At 39.0% G+C, this 19,685-nt stretch overlaps 1 protein-coding gene across 1 annotated transcript in view; it reads right to left on the minus strand.

The window, feature by feature from the left end:
• The window catches only part of RELN (reelin), a 561,009-nt gene that overhangs the window by 22,815 nt on the left and 518,509 nt on the right, over window positions 1-19,685 (minus strand). Inside the window, exons 50-56 of the mRNA XM_060195660.1 lie at window positions 18,044-18,198; window positions 16,386-16,600; window positions 11,014-11,191; window positions 5,342-5,517; window positions 5,095-5,201; window positions 2,970-3,212; window positions 1,777-1,952 (exon numbers count right to left, since the gene is read on the minus strand). Coding sequence (XP_060051643.1) covers window positions 1,777-1,952; window positions 2,970-3,212; window positions 5,095-5,201; window positions 5,342-5,517; window positions 11,014-11,191; window positions 16,386-16,600; window positions 18,044-18,198 — 1,250 coding nt within the window. The remainder of the gene's footprint in view (window positions 1-1,776; window positions 1,953-2,969; window positions 3,213-5,094; window positions 5,202-5,341; window positions 5,518-11,013; window positions 11,192-16,385; window positions 16,601-18,043; window positions 18,199-19,685) is intronic.

A 19,685-nucleotide genomic window follows, 5' to 3' on the forward strand; every position in this document is an offset into this window, starting at 1 on the left:
GAATATGGGATGATCTCACTCTCAGGCAGCAGTTGAAAAACAAGATCAGAAAAGAAAACACAAGTAGAACCTGAACTGGAATTGGCATATTGCACCAAAGTAAAAGACTCTGGGGTGGGTGGTGGGGAGAATACAGGTCCAAAAAGGATGACAGAGGACCTAGTGGGGGTTATATTGTTATATGGAAAACTGGGAAATGTTATGCATATACAAATTATTGTATTTACTATTGAATTTAAAACATTAATTCCCTAATAAAGAAATAAAAATAAAATAAAAGAAAGAAAGAAAGAAAGATTTTAGCATATGTCCGGAACTCTCTTATTTTGCAGAATTGAAACTCTATATCCATCAAATAAAAACACTCTTATTTTTTCCCTCTTCCCAGTATGAAAACATTTAAATTTCTACTAGTAAGTATTCTTGCTATAACCAGTATTGTACTAATCCTTTTATTTTATTTATTCTTAGAGATTCAGTTACTGTTTACTTATATGAGTGACCAGAGCACCACTTAGGTGGTTTGAACCTGAGGATTGAACCTGTGATCTCAGAGGCCACAAGCATGTAAGCTCTGTTTTAACAGGCTGAGCTGTCTCCTTGATCCTGTAGAACATCTGTTTAAATGAGGACACTAGAGAGTAAGAGAGGTGGATCTGTGTTAGAGTTCCTGCCTTCTATTTGTGAGGTTTTGGGTTTGATTCCTGGCACCATATGAATACAAAGTAATTAAAAATTAAAATGAAAAAAGGACAATAGAACAATGGCCCTCTGTCTTCAAAATGATTGAATAATAAACTGCATTTCTGGAATCACCCTTTTTATGTGTATTGTTGGAAAAAGACATAAACTGAGATTTCTTAAATCCTGGTAAAACCTTTTTAAAATTTAATTTATTTTTATTTTTGAGAATTTTTAAAAATTATCTTTTTTATTATATGTATTATTTTATTTTTTGGATAGAAACAGCCAGAAATTGAGAGGAAGGGAGAAATAAGGAGAGAGACGGAGAGACACTTGCAGCTCTGCTTTATCACTTGTGAAGCTTCCCCCTGCCTGGGCCCTTGAACACTGTAACATGAGCACCTAACCAGGTGTGCCATCACCCAGCCCCCTTTGACATTTCTTTATGTTTCTAATTGTTTGATGAATGCTTTCCTTTCTATTCTGTATTATAAAATATGCACTTAAAATATTTGAGAGTTCTTTTTAAATTTTTGAGTATTTGGGAAATTCCAAGTAGGTTAATGTACAGGTTTGTGTTTGGAAGCCAGAGACTAAGGGGAAATTAAAAGAGAAAATGAAAAAGGATAAATTAGCAAGCAAAGTATCTTGATGCATGAAATAGACATAAAACAGGGAAAGAAGCAGAGAGATGGGAAATAGTGGGAAGGAAGGGGAGTGGAGGAAGAGAGGGGAAGAGAAAAGTAGAGAGAGCAAAAGAGATAATCAGAGTGGGACAGAGGCATCTGTTCAAGATTTTTATTTCCAAGCATATGGAAACTGAACTCTGGACTGCATATATGGAATATAACAGTTTTTGTCTATGTTCGAATAATCCTACCTGATACAGGCCTTTGTGCGATTCATTCTTTGGCTCATGGATAGTGTCACTTTTAATGAATGAAGTCAATCATTTCTTTATAGTCCATGCAAGCATCCTACACACACACACACACACACACACACACACACACACACACACACACACACACCACTACCTCCCAGATATCCCAATACAATGCCATATTTTGTTTTCGAGAGTCAGTTTCTTACTTTAAACTGTATCATATATCCTGGCTGTATAATGAGTTCTCTGGAAGAGAGAGCATTGTGAGTCTTGTCCTTCTTTTTATTTGGCCAGTAGAGGTGGAAGGATGGATTGCCACAGAATCCTGCTGTCCTTACTGCATTAGGGTAAAAACTCCAGTTTTCTTCATGGGAAGTGCCTTCTGTTAATGCATATTAGAAGCAATAAAACATGTCATTCTCTAGAACTGATTAATTTATTGTTAAATTACTTAAATGTCTATACTCCTTTTTTTTATTAGTGATTTACAGAATTACAAAATGACAGGGGTACAATTCTATACTTTCCCCACCAACAGAGTTCTGTGTCCCTATTCCCTCCTTTGGAAACTACAGGGGTTCTCCCAAGGTCACAGATATGGGTTGACTATTATTTCTATAACTATCTGCTTTTCTATCTATCTATCTATCTATCTATCTACCCATTATTCTATATATTCTAACTTTTTGTTTAACATTTAAGATTGATTTTATATTTAATTTGTATAATATATATAGCCAAGATTAGAAATCAAAGTTAGAAAAGATCATTAAACGCAAGTATAATGATTGCCCAAGTTAAAAAAACATAATTGTTATTTTAGATAACTTATACCATTATACATCTCGTTCAGTACACTTTAAGTTAGTGCATTGTGTACAGGAATTCCTAAAGAAACTAAAATTATTTTGGGTGTTGAAATTTTAAATTATATTTAGAGGTAGATATTTTTTTGGTGGCACTGGTTATCTCACACATACATGATAACTCTAGTCTTGGGCCAATATTTCAATATTTTTCTGTTCTAGAGAGAGGAGAAGGCAACTGTCACCACATCACTGCTCCATTGTCCATGGAACACACCCCACATGCCATAGTACTCCCATGCAGTGTCTGGGCTCAAACACAAGACCTTGTGCATCTTCAGCTATATCCTGGCATTTCCCGGGGTTAGGCATTTTTTGATTGACAAGGTTTGTTAAGTTCTCAGTTGACACTTGAACAACCTTGAAGATCAACCTTAAGGTCAACCTTAAAGACTTATCAAACACCAGAGAATAATAATAGCTCACATTTGTTGATTAGTGACTATGTGCTGGGCATTTTTCTAAATAAGTATAACTCATTTGAAGACATAAGCAGACAAAAAGGAAAGACTGCTCTGTATCATGTTTCTTACCATCATCAAAAGTGTCAACCAGTTGACTAGGATTGATTTCTGCTCCCCCAATCAAAATATTGTCTAGTGCCCACTGAGCACGCTCTACTCCTGAGACCACAAGCCCATTACTGATCACAAAAGGCTGCCACCAGCGAAGTCGCGTTGTGTTGGTGAGAGCATCTTCAGGAAGAAGTATGTAGTCATGCCTAACAGAAATGTATTTCTGGTAATCCATCTCATGAAGCAAAGTCCAAGTAATTCCTATAATAACAAATATACCAACATAGTAACATATCCAGATCCTCCCAAACCAACAGTATACTGCAGTTTCCATTAGTTTCCCATGGAAACTGCAAACTAATAATGAAAATTGATTTTATTCATTTTAACATAAATGTTTAGGCTAATGACATGGAAGGGGGAAAGAGTATTTAGAAATGCTTGGCCAAATATGAGAACAGTGAAGTAAAAGCTACTTAATTTTTGTTTTAAATTTTTTTCTAGATTTATATGTGCATAATTTTGCACAAATAATAAATTGCACCTGTGTCTTGCATGTTTCTAGATAAGAAATTTTGGTGTTTTAAAATATTGCTATTATATATATATATATTTCTGTGATTGTCAGGGCTTCACTGTTCTGTAACTCCTTTTTTCAGATAGAAAGAGACAGAGACAGAGGGAGAGAAAGAAAGACACCACAGCACCAAAAAATCCCCTCCTCCAGATGTTGTGAAGACCAGGCTGGAACCTGGGCTATGCGCAGACAAAGCAGGCACCCTCCCAAGTGAGCTATCTTGCAGACCTGCACTATTACACTTCCATGCAATCAAGAATTTATTGGACGAAAGCAAAGCTTTCCTCTTTTCAAGTGGTAAAACTGTAGGTGAGATCTTTAAATTATTTGAGACTAAATCTTTGAATACTTTAAATACTTTTGGCTCATCTTTAGTTATTAAAATGATAACTATTTGCTAAAGTTGATTTTCTGCAAACCTCATGGTATTACTAGGTTGGTTTCTGCTACTTCAAAAATGACAAAATAATAGAGTACTGTTAAAATAGAGTACAGATTCATGAAATGAAACTATTTTTTTTAAAAGATATTTATTAACATGAGTAAGAAGCAGAAAACCACTTTGGTATGTGTGATTCCGGGCCTTGTGCTTGACAGTTCAACGCGTTAGCCACTGTGCCTGCACTCAGTCACTAACACAGTTTTAAAATGCTTAAAAATTGGGGGTGGGTTGGCAGGTGGCTCATCTGGTAGAGTGGGCCTGTTAACTATGTTCTAAGACCCTAGTTAGAGCCCTTGGCCACCATATTAGAATCACCTGAAGGGGGGAAGCCGTGGAATGGTGCTGTGGATTCTCAACTAGCCCTGTCTTTTTCTAAAAAAAATAGTTTTTACTTACTCTGTATTTAATCCTCTAAAAACATAAAGAGGGGGTTGGGTGGTAGCACAGCAGGTTAAGTGCACATGTGTGAGCCCCCCGGCTCTCCACCTGCGGGGGGGGGGCGTTGCTTTACAGGCGTTGAAGCAGGTCTGCAGGTGTCTATCTTTCTCCCTCTCTGCCTTCCCCTCCTCTCTTGATTTCTCTCTGTTCTATTCAACAACAACAACATCAATAACACTAATAATAACCACAACGACGATAAAACAAGGGCAAAATATGGGGAAAAAAGCCTCCATGAGCAGTGGATTCGTTGTGCAGGCACTGAGCTCCATCAATAACCCTGGCGGCAAAAAAAAAAAATGGCTATCAAGAGCAGTGGAGTTGTATAGGCATTGAATCCCAGTGACAAGGCTGGTGCCATTTTTTTCAAACTTGAAAAATGACATAAAACATATCTGCTTAATTTTACCATTTATAATCAAGCTTTAGTTAAGCACAGACATTTTATTTATTCATAAAGTCTGGAGCTCTGCTTTATTGTGATTTCTCTCTTGTTCGTTTTGAGGTATGCTTTGCCTAACACTGAAGTCACATGTATGGAATGTGTAATACAACTGTAGCATTCTGTCTGTGACTTGCACTGTTTACATTATGAAATCAGGAAACGTTTGCAGAGACTTTTCTGAGGGTCACAGGATAGAATTTGGGAATCTGCTCTAAGGTGTAGTTTTCCCCTTGGAACGTGCCTCCATCAGTAGAATAGTCCAACAGTACACCTTCCTTCCGACAGATAGGCCGATGGCAGGATGTCATGTTGTTCTCACTACCGATGCGCCCCCAGTATTGCAGGAATCTGAATACAAGCAAATATTAGTCATGAACATAGTTTATGAAATAGTCAACTCCAGTTCTGGATAACAATTTCTCTTAGACAATTCCTGCTTTGGAGTCAATACACTACACTGTAATAAAAGTAACAGAAAATGAACTCACTTTGCCCCTCGGAGATCCAAATCTTGTGTAATAGCTTGTCTTACAGTAGATCCCCCAAAATAGAGTGCGGTGTCCTCGGCAAGTATCCCACACTCAGTGCAAGTACTTCCACCCTCTAAGGACATCCACAAGTCAGGCTTGATTTCTTCACTGTCAAAGCGTTCTTTCAGGAAAGTCTGGGGGGGGGGGGAATGGGATGGAGTTAAAGATACAGAGTTATATATTGGACTAAAACAAAACAAAACAAAACAGAGCTGAATCCAAAGATCTTGAAAAAACAAGTTATCTCACACCATTCTTTTTCATTACATATTGAAAATCACTTTAACTGCTGAATAAAGTCTACAAAGTGTTAGACAATTGTCTTAAAGTAAGTTGACTATCATAGCACTCCTATTTGTAAAAAATTACATAAGTACATACTGACTGAACATACATATTTATTTATATAATACATAAAGAAGGACCACACTTTAAATTATAGTTTTATGAAGTATAAACAAAAGTTTAAAGGGATAAGAAAATAGAACATATGCGGGTTGCAAAATAGTGATCCTGCTTTGCCATATATGCAACCTAAGTTTGAGCCTGGCCTTCACTACACTGAAAGAAGTGTCATCCTGTGGTGTCTTATCCTCTTTTTGTTTATCTGTCTGAAAAAGTCCACATCAGTGAGGTCTCAGCAGTGGGGAAAAAAAAAAAAAAAAGGAACTGGATGTTCTACCACTTTTTTCTTCCTAACATTCCCCAGTGAATTATTTCCCCCCTTTGAGTGTGTCCTCCACTTTGTTTTTTTGTTTTTTTTTTTCTTTTTTTTTTGTTCCTCCAGGGTTATTGCTGGGCTCCGTGCCTGCACCATGAATCCACCGCTCCTGGAGGCCATTTTTCCCCCTTTTTGTTGCCCTTGTTGTTGCAGCCTCGTTGCGGTTATTATTGCCATTGTTGACGTTGCTTTGTTGTTGGATAGGACAGAGAGAAATGGAGAGAGGAGGGGAAGACAGAGAGAGAGGGGGAGAGAAAGATAGACACCTGCAGACCTGCTTCACCGCCTGTGAAGCGACTCCCCTGCAGGTGGGGAGCCGGGGGCTCGAACCGCGATCCTTAAGCTGGTCCCTGCGCTTTGCGCCACGTGCGCTTAACCCACTGCGCCACCGCCCGACCCCCCTTTTTTTCTTTTTTATTACGTATCACCATTCCCACCAGCAAAAGACTGTGTCCCGTCCCACCCCCAACCCCACCTCCCTGCTCGCCCCATGAAGCCGAACATCCACCCTCACCCTTAACCCAGGGTTTTTACTTTGGTGCCCTACTCCAAAGTGTCCTCCACTTTGAAGTCTGCGTTAGCTGACCCAAACTCCTAGTTACCAGCACAAAAGTGAACTAGAATGTCTATATATGGTTATGTAGAAACATCTGATGCCAAAGTCTTCTGTATGAATTAAAAACAAAACAAAACACTGAAAGGCTATTTATCACCAATGCTTCCTGGAATTTCACTTCTCCAGAGTCCTACCCCACTAGGGAAAGATAGAAAGAGGCTGGAGTTATAGATTGACCTTCCAACACCCATGTACAGCACAGAAGCAATTACAAAAGCTAGAACTCCCATTTTCTTCACCCCATAAAGAATTTTGGTCCACACTCCCAGAGGGGTAAATGATAGAGGAAGTAAACCAGAGGGCTCTGCACTCCCATTCCACCAGGACTGGAAGCATTTGTCACCAGGAATCTTTTTATAGCATCAGTGAAAGGGAGGTGAATCTGGGAAAGAGCCAGGCACAATTTCTCTTATCTGAGAGAGAGGAAGAAAAAAGAAAAGATACCCAAAAGTAGTAGTAGGTGTAAGGGTGACTTAGAAAGGAAAAGAAGGCAGGACCACTGAGAAAATAGGAAAAAAAATACATATAGTCATAGATAGAGAGTTATAGAATCAGCCCATATTGGTGACCTTGGGAGAACTACTGTAGTTTCCAATGAATGGTATGGGGACACAGAACTCTAGGATGGGAACTGTATGGAATTACACCCCTATTATTTTACAATTTTATAAATTAGTAGTAAATCACTAATAATAAAAAGGAGTTTCATGTATTTATCAGGGTCTAGATTCAGAGTAGTGGGGAGAAACATTAACAATCTAGGGTGGGGGAGTCGGGCTGTAGCGCAGCGGGTTAAGCGCAGGTGGCGCAAAGCACAAGGACCGGCATAAGGATCCCGGTTCGAACCCCGGCTCCCCACCTGCAGGGGAGTCCCTTCACAGGCGGTGAAGCAGGTCTGCAGGTGTCTTTCTCTCCTCCTCTCTGTCTTCCCCTCCTCTCTCCATTTCTCTCTGTCCTATCCAACAACAACAACAACAATAATAACTACAACAATAAAACAACAAGGGCAACAAAAGGGAATAAATAAATAAAGTAAATATAAAAAAAATTAAAAAAAAAACAATCTAGGGTGGAACATTTTCCCTGGGCCTCCTATTTATCATTTTAGCTAAGAATAATCAATAATCAGGAATCGTCTTTATTTCAAAGAGAGCAGGTGAATAAAATATTAGGTTTCATTACAACTACATTTTATGAAAAAATGATTTTTTTTTCACTCACAACTATCTTTTGTTTTATTCCGCATTGTGTGTGTATATAAACTTAATGGTTTATAGTATAGCTGTTGCCACATAGGTATAACCTCTCACCTCCCCACGATAGGTGTCTAGGTGTCTGTAAGATGCTGCTCTCCCCAACCTAGGTTTCCCCTATTACACAGCATGGCTCCATTGTCCCTTCATCCCATCCCTTTCCCTTCTTCTACCCTCTCATACTCTAGCACTTTTTTTTTCCATGATTGTAATTCCTATTCTCTTTTCCTTTCTTTTTTAACTTATGTTTTTATTTGACATTTTTATGAACAGCTTAGATATCCTTCATACTTCACATCTAAGTGTGATTCTACTTTTATAGAACCTGATTTTTCTTTTCAGAATTGGGTTATGTATGAGTAAGAATTTAAATTAATTCCCGCTTTACAGAAGGTATGCTGAAGTATTTATTTATTTATTTATTTATTTATAAGTAAAAAGCTTTACAAAGCTTTAAAAGAGAACCCACTTGTAGGGCATGATTCTTGCCATGCACAAAGCCTAGCTTTGAATTGTAGTATTTCATGGGAGTTTCATGACACTAGGGGCAACTCTGGTGCTATAGTCTCTCTCCTCTCTTACTTTCCTCTTGTCTATCTTATTGAAAAGATGAGCCTGGAAGTGGTGAAATAATTCATGTATGAGGTCTTGGCTCTACACACACACAGGAAAAAAAAAAAAAAGAAAGAAAGAAAGAAAAAAAGAAAAGGGAGGGACCAAGTGGTGGTATACCAGTTGAGCTTATATGTTGTCATGTGCAAGGACCTTGGTTCAAGTCCCCAGTTTTCACATGCAGGAGAAGCTGTTTCTCTCTGTCTCTATCCAATAAGTAAACAAAATATTAAGAAGGCATATGTAAATAAAAGGAAAGGAAAGAAGAAAGGCTTTACATAGGAAGAGGTACAACCAAAACAAATCCTTGGACTGACTGCAGAACTGAGTTTACCGGAGAGGGAGTGTGGGTAGAGCAAAGGATGGAGGAGACCCAGTGGAATAAAGTCTGTGGAATAAAGACGGTACTCTGTACTCTGGTTGTGGGTGAGGTATGAAAGCATATACTTGAGGAGTTGTGAGCCTGTCCTCCTAATACATATGGTCTTGTAAACCAATGTTATTATGATAAAAGTAAAGTGTTTTAGCTTTCTATTTCATATATAATTAAGGTCTAGTGTAGATGTGGGAGGGCATAGTTCTAAACTTACTTTAGAATTAAAAATTTTTTATTAGTGACTTAATATTGATTTATAAAATTATAGCAGAGATATAATTCCACACCTTTCCCACTACCAGAATTCTGTGTTCCTATTCCCTCTATTGGAAACTGCAGTAGTTCTCTCTCAAGATCATAGATATGGGTTGACTATTATATCTATATCTATATCTATCTGTCATCCATCTATCTATCTATCTATCTATCTATCTATCTATCTATCTATCATCTATCTATTGCTGGGGTTCTGTGCTTGCACTACGAATCCACTGTTCCCGGAGGCCATTCTTCCCATTTTGTTGCCATTTTTGTTGTTGTTATTGTTGCCAATGCTGATATTGTTGCATTGGATGCCAGGATAGGATGCCAGGGCTCTATCTGGGATTCTTGTGCCAGTCCTTCAGCTTCACAGCGTGTGCACTTAACCACTATGTTATCGCCTGGCTCCCCCTTCCTTTCTAATTCATACCTATTATTTCTGAGTGTCCTTCACTCCCTCCCCCACTTTTTTTTTTGTACTCTTCTCCCTCCGGGTCCTGATGGAATTAAGAGCTCAGAGCCTTCTGGTCATCTTCCCCTAACAGTTACCCCTCTGGGAGTAACTTTTCTTTTCTTTCTTTTTCTTTTTTTTGTCATTAGGGTTATCTCTGGAATTGGTGCCTATAAGATGATGCCAGCCTTTCTGGTGGACATTTATCTCTCTCTCTCTCTCTCTCTCTCTCTCTATATATATATATATATATATATATATATATATATATATATATACACAGAGACAGAGAGAGGGAAAGAGAGAAGAGATACCTGTAGCATGCTCCACTGCTGGTGAAGCTTGCCCCCTGCAAGTGGGGGCTGGAGGCTTGAACGCTGGTCCTTGCTCATGTAACTTGTTTACTAGTAAAGCTAACACACAACCCTTTCTACTCTTTTTTAAATTTTTTTTTTAAATTAACTTTATTTATTGGATAGAGACAGCCAGAAACTGAGAGGGAAGGGGGATACAGAGAGAGGGAGAGAGACAGAGAGACACCTGCAGTCCTGCTTTGCCACTTGGGAAGCTTTCCCCCTGCAGGTGGGGACTGGGGACTCGAACTGGGTCCTTGAACACTGTAACCTGTGCACTCAACCAGGTGCGCCACCACCGGGCCCCACTCTTTCTATTCTTAATATACAACCACACTAACATAAACAGGAAGCCAGATCCCTGTCTTTTGTTCCAAATATTCAGCGGTTAACTTAGATCTTTCTGCTATTTATCTTTTCCTTCCTTCCTTCCTTCCTTCCTTCCTTCCTTCCTTCCTTCCTTCCTTCCTTCTTTTTCTTTCTTTCAATAATGCACTTATATTACTAACTTTTCACAATAACAACCGTACATAACAACAATATTATCCTTCAACAGTACATCTACTGAAAAAGTGAAGGAATAATATTGATTTAAAGTTTACTTTGAAAAAAGCAGAGCATTTATGTTCTTTATACCATCTGGCTTATTTGAGGAATTGGGTAAATTGTACTAGAATGTATTTTAATAATTTTTTTGAAAAGAAAATATGGCACTGAAGCTTCCTCCGATATTTTGGGTGAGGGAGTGGGATGGAGTGTGGGTTTTGATCATGGCAAAGCAGGTGCACAATTCAGGTAAGCTGTTTTGCTGGTTCTTAATAACTTTACACCTAAAAAACTTAAGATAATTTTAAATTTCCACCCCAAAATATTTATTTTTGAGTTCCAAAGGATACTGCTATAAATTGTTATTACTAGCCTGGTCTTGGTTCTCAAGGCATGGTCTGTAATACAAGTAAATGCTCCCACCAGGGATTTGAATGTTACCTTCAGAGTGTGAGTCAAGTAGCAGTTGGCCCCAGAGTATCCTGGGTCACAGATGCATTGCTCTTTTAAGCAGTCTCCATGGCCCCTGCAGTTGTCCAAACATCCAGGGCCTAGGTAGAAATTATCGATTGCCCACTGCACATCTGAGTACTTCTGATAGAACCTAAACCTTACTGGGCTATTGGCAACACAGAAACAAAGGAATGAAAAATAAAGGTTAACTTTATTTAGGTCCATTTTATTTATTTATCTTAATGTTTAACATTTGACAGTAAATAGAATAGTTTGTACATATATAACACTTCTCAGTTTTCCACATAACAATACAATCCCTACTAGGTCCTCTGTCATCCTTTTTGGACCTGTACTCTCCCCTACCCACCCACCCCTATTCAGGTCCATTTTACTGTGTGTGTATTTAGTGCTCAGGAAAAAAAAGCATTTAAGATAGTTTGACAGAAATAAATGGGCTCATAGGGTAGGTCCACCCCTAGCCTTCTGAGAGTTCTCCAGACTGGGAGTGGACTTATCTATGACACTGCAATTCTTCTCCTGGGGATATATCCTATGGAACCAAATACACCCATCCAAAAAGATTTGTGTATATCTATCTGCATAGCAGCACAATTTGTAATAGCCAAAACCTGGAAGCAACCCAGGTGTCCAACAACAGATAAGTTGTGGTATATATACACAATAGAATATTACTCAGCTATTAAAAATGGTATATTCACCTTCTTTACCTCATCTTGGATGGAGCTTGAAGAAATCATGTTAAGTGAAATAAGTCAGAAAAAGAAGGATGAATATGGGATGATCTCACTCATAGACAGAAATTAAAAAACAAGATCAGAAGGGAAAACACTAAGCAGAACTTGGACTGGAGTTGGTGTATTGCACCAAAGTAAAAGACTCTGGGGTGGAGGGTAGGGCTCAGGTCCTGGAACATGAAGGCAGAGGAGGATCTAGTGGGGGTTGCACTTTTATGTGGAAAACTGGGAAATGTTAAGGAAATTTATGATATTTGTACAGAAGGTGAGTGAGTTCTTTGACAGACTCTTGTACACTCAGCATGTACACTTGGGGAATAGCCATTTCTGAGTTCCTCAAAGGTAATTAATAATCTCAGACTAAGTATGCTAATTAGAAAATAACTTTTAAAGATTATATCCAAGAATAATTTCTCTGAGATTTTAATTTTATCATTGTTCTTTTTGTCTCTGGGCAAAAGACAAGTCTCATGATTATTAAAAGTGGCCGGGTGGTAGTGCACCAGGTTGAGCACGTACATCACAATGCGAAAGGGCCCAGGTTTGAGCCCCCAGTTTCCACCTGCAGGAGGAAAGCTTTTAAGATATGCCATACTGGGGCCAGATGGTAGCACACTGGGTTAAATGCACATAGTAAAAGCTCAAGGACCAGAGCAAGGATTCTGGTTGGAGCCTATGGCTCCCCACCTGCAGTGCAGTCACTTCACAAGTAGTGAAGCAGGTCTGCAGGTGTCTATCTTTCTCTCTCCCTCTCTGTTTCCTCCTCCCCTCTCAATTTCTCTCTGTCCTATCCAACATCAAAAATAATAACAGCAGCAGCAGCAACAATAACAACAATGGAAAAATAGCCTCCAAATGATAACCCTAGAGGCAAAAAAAAACAAAAGCAGAAAGAAAGAAAAAAGTAAAGAAGTCAAAGTGCATGGATGACTTTCTGGTTCTTTGTTTTATGTGGTGGTTACATAGACTACACAATGGTAAGAATCCATTGCATTGAAAAACTAAGATGTGTTCATTTTACTGACTGTGCATTATGCAGCATTAATAATAATAAAAAAGAAAATGGGAAAATAAGATGACAACATTATGGTGGCTCCCTAGCAAACACTTCAATTTTAATCCAGATGGTTCCTATGAGATAATCATCACAGCATAACTCCTTTCACTTTGACTGGGTTAGGAGTGACATTCTTGAACTAATTTATACCAATGGGATGTAAAGAATGCTTACTCCAGCTGTGTTTGAAAATAAAAAAAAAGCAACACTTTCCCACTGGACACAGGTAAGGACATATTCTGTTCTAGTATTTCAGAAGTCATCTAAATTCATGAGGGAAGCCAGTCCAAAAGTTAAATGTGTCATTAATGTATAAATAACAGAAGAAAACATAAGAATAAGAGAGTAAGAAAGAGCTCTGTTGAGTTGTGAATCAACTAAAGTTTTCTATCTTTAAATTTTTTAAAACATTTTTTATTAGCTTTATTTACTTATTTATTGGATAGAGACAGCCTGAAACTGAGAGGGAAGGGCGTGACAAAGAGGGAGGGAGAGAGAAAGGGAGAGGGAGAGAGGAAGAGAGGGAGAGAGAGGGAGAGAGAGAGGGAGAGAGGGGGAGAGAGAGAGGGAGAGAGGGGGAGAGCGAGGGAGGAAGGGGGAGGGGGAAGAGGGAGAGAGGGGAAGAGTGAGGGAGGAAGGGGGAGAGGTGGGGGAGAGGGAGAGAGGGGAAGAGTGAGGGAGGAAGGGGGATGGGAGGAGAGGGAGAGAGGGGGAGAGCGAGGGAGGAAGGGGGATGGGAGGAGAGGGAGAGAGGGGAAGAGTGAGGGAGGAAGGGGGATGGGAGGAGAGGGAGAGAGGGGGAGAGCGAGGGAGGAAGGGGGATGGGGGGAGAGGGAGAGAGACAGAGAGAGAGAGAGAGAGAGACCTGGAGCCCTGCCTTACTACTTGCCAAGCATTCATTCCCCTGAAGGTGGGGACTAGGGGTTTGAACCAGAGCCCTTGTGCATTGTAACATGTGTGCTCAACCAGGTGCACCCCATCTTAGAAATTTTCATTATAAATATATATTTTGTTTTTAATTGAGCCAGTTTGAATGTTGTTGTTGTTAATGTTACTATAACTAAATGCATCCTAGCTAATTGACTAAGCCATGGAAATCTGTTCCAGATAACAGTGGTAAATATAATTAGTAATATATGTATATATAATTAGTAAGTTATATCTATACAGTAATGCAGAAGAAATGTGAATGTACTTTATTGTCAAAGGTGCTATATGTTCTGGTTATGTATCTTAATTGTTTTACTTTATTTAGCTGGATTCTAACTCATAAGCTAGAGATTAACTTGCATTTTCTCTAGCATATTTTTCTTCTTAATTTTATAGTTGAAGGGAAATCTTTGAAACTGCCTTAAATTAACTTAGCTATAGAATTATCAGAGAATAGCAGTTTAATCATCTTGGCTCACTGTTACTGCAGGTTAATTTTCACTGCAGGTGGACAGTACAATACTTTTATAAAAGAAAAATGAACTCTACTAATATTTGTACAAATTTTATGAACAGTCGGACTTTGTTAAAATAGCATGATTATGATATTATGATTTATAAGAAAACTATATTTGTTTATTCAGATGACCAAGTATATATTTATCATATGCATTTGCTCTTCATTCACAATGTATGACTCACAGAGCTCAAAAATCTTGGGATTTCCTTTAAGTGCTGAGAATATAAAGTTGTCTCTTGTTATGTTAACAAGGTGAATTTGGGGAAGCACCTAAGGATGGGGGTTGGTTGTCCAGAAAGCCAGTGATGTGATTACATAGTAGAAACGTTCAGCTTTACTCCTACCTTACGGGAGGAGAGTGGTGCTAACAGTTGAATTTTATTGTCATTTACCAATAAAGCTAATTCCACAAACCTCCAAAAGGAGGAGCTTTGGTGAGTTTCTAGATTGGTGAATATGAGGAGACCTGGGGAGAATGGCACATCTGGAGAGAGCATGAGATCACTGACCCTTCTTCCCCCACACCTTCCGCCATGCATCTCTTCCTCCTGCTGTTTTATCTACTATATTCTTTGTCGACAATGGTAATCTAGTGACCAAATATGTTTCTTATTTATTTCTTTTATTATCTTTATTTGTTGGATAGAGACATGTAGAAATCAAGAGAGTGGGGGGGATAGACAGGGAAAGAGACACAGAGACACCTGCAGCTCTGCTTCAGCACTTGTGACGCTTTCCCCCGCAGGTGGGGACTGGGGGCTTGACCCTGGGTCCATGTGCACTCAACTAGGTGCACCATCACCCAGCCCCCCAAATATGTTTCTTTTGTTTAATATTTTTATTCATTTATTATTGGATAGAGACAGAGAGAAACTGAGAGGGGAGGGGGAGACAGGGAAAGAGACAGAGAGACACCTGCAGAGTCCTGCTTCACCACTTGTGAAGCTTTCCCCCGGCAGGGGGAGGACCAGGGGTTTGAACCTGGGTCCTAGCACATTGTAGTGTGAGCACTTAACCAGGTGCACTACCACCTGGGCCCCAAAATACGTTTCTTGAGTTTCCTGAGATGTTCTCAGAAATTAATTTATCTGAGAAGAGTGTCCTGGGTAGTTTTTATTTAAAATCTGTAGGTCAGAAGCAAGTGATACTTTGGATTCCTGATTGTCATCTGAAGTCTAAGGAGGGTGTAGTAATCTCTGGCTTATAGACAGCCAGTCAGAAGCATATGTAGCACCTTAGGTTTTCAACTTGACATTTGGTGGGTGGTATTGGGAGACCAAGCCCTTAACTTGTCTAATCTCATATTGTCACCAGGTAGTCAGTGTCAGAATTGAGTTAAATTCTCAGACACCCTGCTGGTGAGAAAGCTTTCACATAAACAATCACCTGGGAAGTGGGTCTAGAAGCCTTAAGTAAGAATGTGTTAGGGTTTTTTGCACATCTTTTTTTTTTATATTTATTTTATTTATTCCCTTTTGTTGCCCTTATTGTTTTATTGTTGTAGTTATTATTGTTGTTGTCGTTGTTAGATAGGACAGAGAGAAATGGAGAGAGGAGGGGAAGACAGAGAGGAGCAGAGAAAGATAGACACCTGCAGACCTGCTTCACCGCCTGTGAAGTGACTCCCCTGCAGGTGGGGAGCCGGGGTTCGAACCGGGATCCTTATGCCGGTCCTTGTGCTTTGTGCCACCTGCGCTTAACCCGCTGCGCTACAGCCCGACTCCCTTGCACATCTTTTCCTATCATGGACTATTAACACAGAAATATAGAAAGTATTTGATTCACAGTGGACCACAGTCTATAAGATCCATAGAGTAGCAGATATTTTTTTATTTGTTTTCAAGGATACGACTCGTTCAGTTTTTATTTGCAGGCACTTAGGTTTTAAAAATAAATGAATCTATTAATATTCATTAGCCAAGTCTGAGAATTACAAGTTTAGTTCATCAGGGAGAATACCAAGCAGTGCCCCTTTAAAGTCAGGAATGACAAGAGCATTTGTTTTACAATTACACATCATTTCAAGTTGGACAGCAGTCTCCCTAACCAACTTCTGGATGACTGGAATCAGACTTTATTTTAATTGTATACTTACTTTCCTATCAAGCTTTCAGGAAGTGGGTAGGTGATTCTTTTCCACCCTTTTGTTGGAAAGAATACAGAAGGCTGAGAAACACTGCCAGAGCATTTTGGGTCTGCAGGTAAGCACTGAGGGACCAGATAATTCCAGCTCACACCAAAGTCAGTCGAGTACTGCACATGAATTTGATTCTGGGCAATTTTTTCAGATACTTTACATCCAACAGAGATCTGAGAACAGAAAAACAAGATTGTTGAGGCATTAAAACCATATATGTTTTTGTTCTAAGGATTTGGCAATGAAAAGCTGCTATCACTTGATAGACACTGTGATACATTCTGTATTTTTAGGTTCTTCTATTTGTTATATTGACTGATGGGAGAGTTAACATGGTTTCCCAAGGTGACAAGCTACAGAAGGTGCCAAATATATTGTGCAGAGAGTTTGGAAAGAAACTGAAACTTGTGCTTCAGCCATGGCTGGCTGATTTCCTTGGAAAGACTGAACCTTCTCTTACAAATTGTTATTTGTTGTGCTAATGGCCTGGCACTTTTATTTGGCAGAAAACTTGACCAAGAAGGATTGCTAACAGCTTTACCAAGTTTACAATTTTGTTGTACAATTTATGACTCAATAAATCACTTTCAACTGTAAGTAAGATGCAATGAAGTGATAACAGAAGGTAATTTTAATAAGGTACAACACCCTTTGTTGGAGGAGCTAGCTGTAATGTGACATTTGCTGTTAATACAGTGGGACTGAGGTAGAATAGATTGGCTGACAAAAAATCTTGGCCAAAATTAATGTTAACATTAATGTGAACCATGCTTTTGTTTTATTTTCTTTCTCCAGAAACTCCTTTTATAAGAGAAATGCTCTTATAAAAAAGTAACTACAGCCTTAACAGTTGTTTTTCTCTTAAACTAAAACATTTCCCAAATCATACAGTGATTTAATCTCAAGGAATTAGGTTCAGTATAGTATTTTATTATCAATATTTTGCTCTGCCAATATTTAATCCTGAGCAGAAATACACTTATTCTTTTAATTTTGTTTATTTATCTGATAGGACAGAGGAAAATGGGAGAGGGAAAAGAAGTAGGGAAGGAGAGGGGGGCTGGGCAATGGTGTACCCAGTTGAGTGCACATGTTACAACGCACAAGGACACAGGTTCAAGTCCTCAGTCCCTACCTGTAAAAGGAAGGCTATAGAAGAAGCAGTGAGCAGGTGTCTGTCTATCTTCCCTTCCTTCTTGATTTCTCTCTGTATCTATCCAGTAAATAAATAAAAATAAAAAAGAAAACAAACAAAAAAAAGAGAGGGGAGGAGAGACACCTGCAACATTGTTTAACTGTTTGGAAGCATCCCTTCTGCGGGTAGGAACCCAGGTCTTTGCACATTGCAGTATGTGAGTTCAACCAGATGTGTCACTACCCAGCCTCAATACACTTATTCTTATGATTGTTTTTACCTTGAAGCAGTTCAGAAGTAAAATAGTTCTGATCACTGCATTACACACAGTTGAGCTGCAGATGACCTTAATACTAATTTTTATCTTTCAAAGTATAGATCAAGTCAATGAAATACAGGTGATCTTTGTTTCTAACATTTTCTTTATTTTTATGTTATTAATGCATGGATATGTATATATTTGAGAACATAATATTTTAACCTTGAATTGCATGATCCAGCCTTCAGTAGGAGTCAGGTCATGGGTCACTGCATATACTTCTCTTCCATCATGACTGCCACAAATCATGACACCATCAGGGGAGTCACAAAATCTTTCCACTGTACAGTCATCATGAAATAGCCAATGCTCATTCACTTAAGATAGAAAAAGAAAAATGAAATTACAAAAAATACTGGGAGGAAACTTTCCTTCTACATAAGACCTAAAATTATTTTAAGTAGAAGTTTCTTCTATAACATATTATATACACTCCACAGGCAAAACATTAATTTTAGGAACATGAGTACAGTGAAATTGACAGGTTCCAATTTTCAGATACTAGTAGTGAGTCTATATTTGAAAAAAAAAAATGAGTATTGTATGTCTTACAAATGAAAAGCACAAAGGAATGCTTATCTAATTTTTTTGATAGACATTTCAGTTTTTAGGCAGAATCTAAAGGAGAATGTTTAATAACATGATAAGAAAGTGAGTTAGTGACTTCTATTCAAATTCTATTGGTGTCATTAGGATAATTATAAAACTTGTGGTAGTCAAACTCAGAATCAAAGAGTAGAACAGTGCTCTGAAGGGGTGAAAGAGAAACAAGTCAGGTACAGAGAATGTGAAGTTTTAGTAATGCACGTTCTTGAGATCTAATGTACAACATAGGACCTATAGTTAATAATACTATCTTGTATCTCTACAAAGTTGCTCAAAGGGTAGACCTAATGTCAAATGCACTTACCACAACAGAAAAGCCAGCATTAAAAAGGAGTGTGTGCTCCATCAGCTGAGGTCCTAATCAGGGAGTCCTGAGATTCCCAAACAGACATGATGGGCCTAGACCTCTAATAAATCCCTCTCTCCATGGTTACCAGTCATCTCTATCAGGAACAACACAATAGGCCCCTGTGTGGGCCCCCATCAGACTTTGCCCTCAGCTTGGATCAACAACAGTAGAGAATGTTCCATCCTCAGAAGGGAGGCTGGACACATACTTTATGTTCCACCTGAGGAAGATGGGTCCTGAAATCGGAGCAGCTTCGAATGTTCCTACTCATGAGCACAGAATGTGAGCTCAGATCTACAGGGATGCAGAGGTCACATAGGCTCCTAAGCTGAATATGGACCCCAGATCAGATCAAATTGATGGAGTTTACAGTCAACAATATTTATACACCTTTCCCATAGTTGGGAGCTACTCTTCCCTGATCTAGCTTTCTGATCCTTTTTCCAGCCATGACATCATCTCCCCAGACAAAACTTGGATCCACCTGCATATCAGATGTCAGGCTCAGGGAAAAAACAAACAAAACAAAATAAAACACGAGTATAGTTATGGGCCCTTTGGGATATAACTAAAATATGCCAACTATCTATGAAATGGAGACCCCCCCAACTCTTCATCTGCACTATTCCAGCCTTTAGGTTCATGATTAGCCAACAATTTATTTGGCTTTATATGTTAACTCTCCTTTCAGCCACCAAGTTCCAGATGCTACCGGGATGCCAACTAGACTTCCCTGGGCAGACAGCTCCACCATGTGTCCTGGAGCCCCGCTTCCCCAGAGCCCTGCTCCACTAGGAAAGAGACAGGCTGGAAGTATGGATCCACTTGTTAATTCCCATGTTCAACGAG

This window comes from Erinaceus europaeus, chromosome 8 (assembly GCF_950295315.1).
Source record: "Erinaceus europaeus chromosome 8, mEriEur2.1, whole genome shotgun sequence".
In the NCBI taxonomy this organism is placed as follows: Eukaryota; Metazoa; Chordata; class Mammalia; order Eulipotyphla; family Erinaceidae; genus Erinaceus; species Erinaceus europaeus.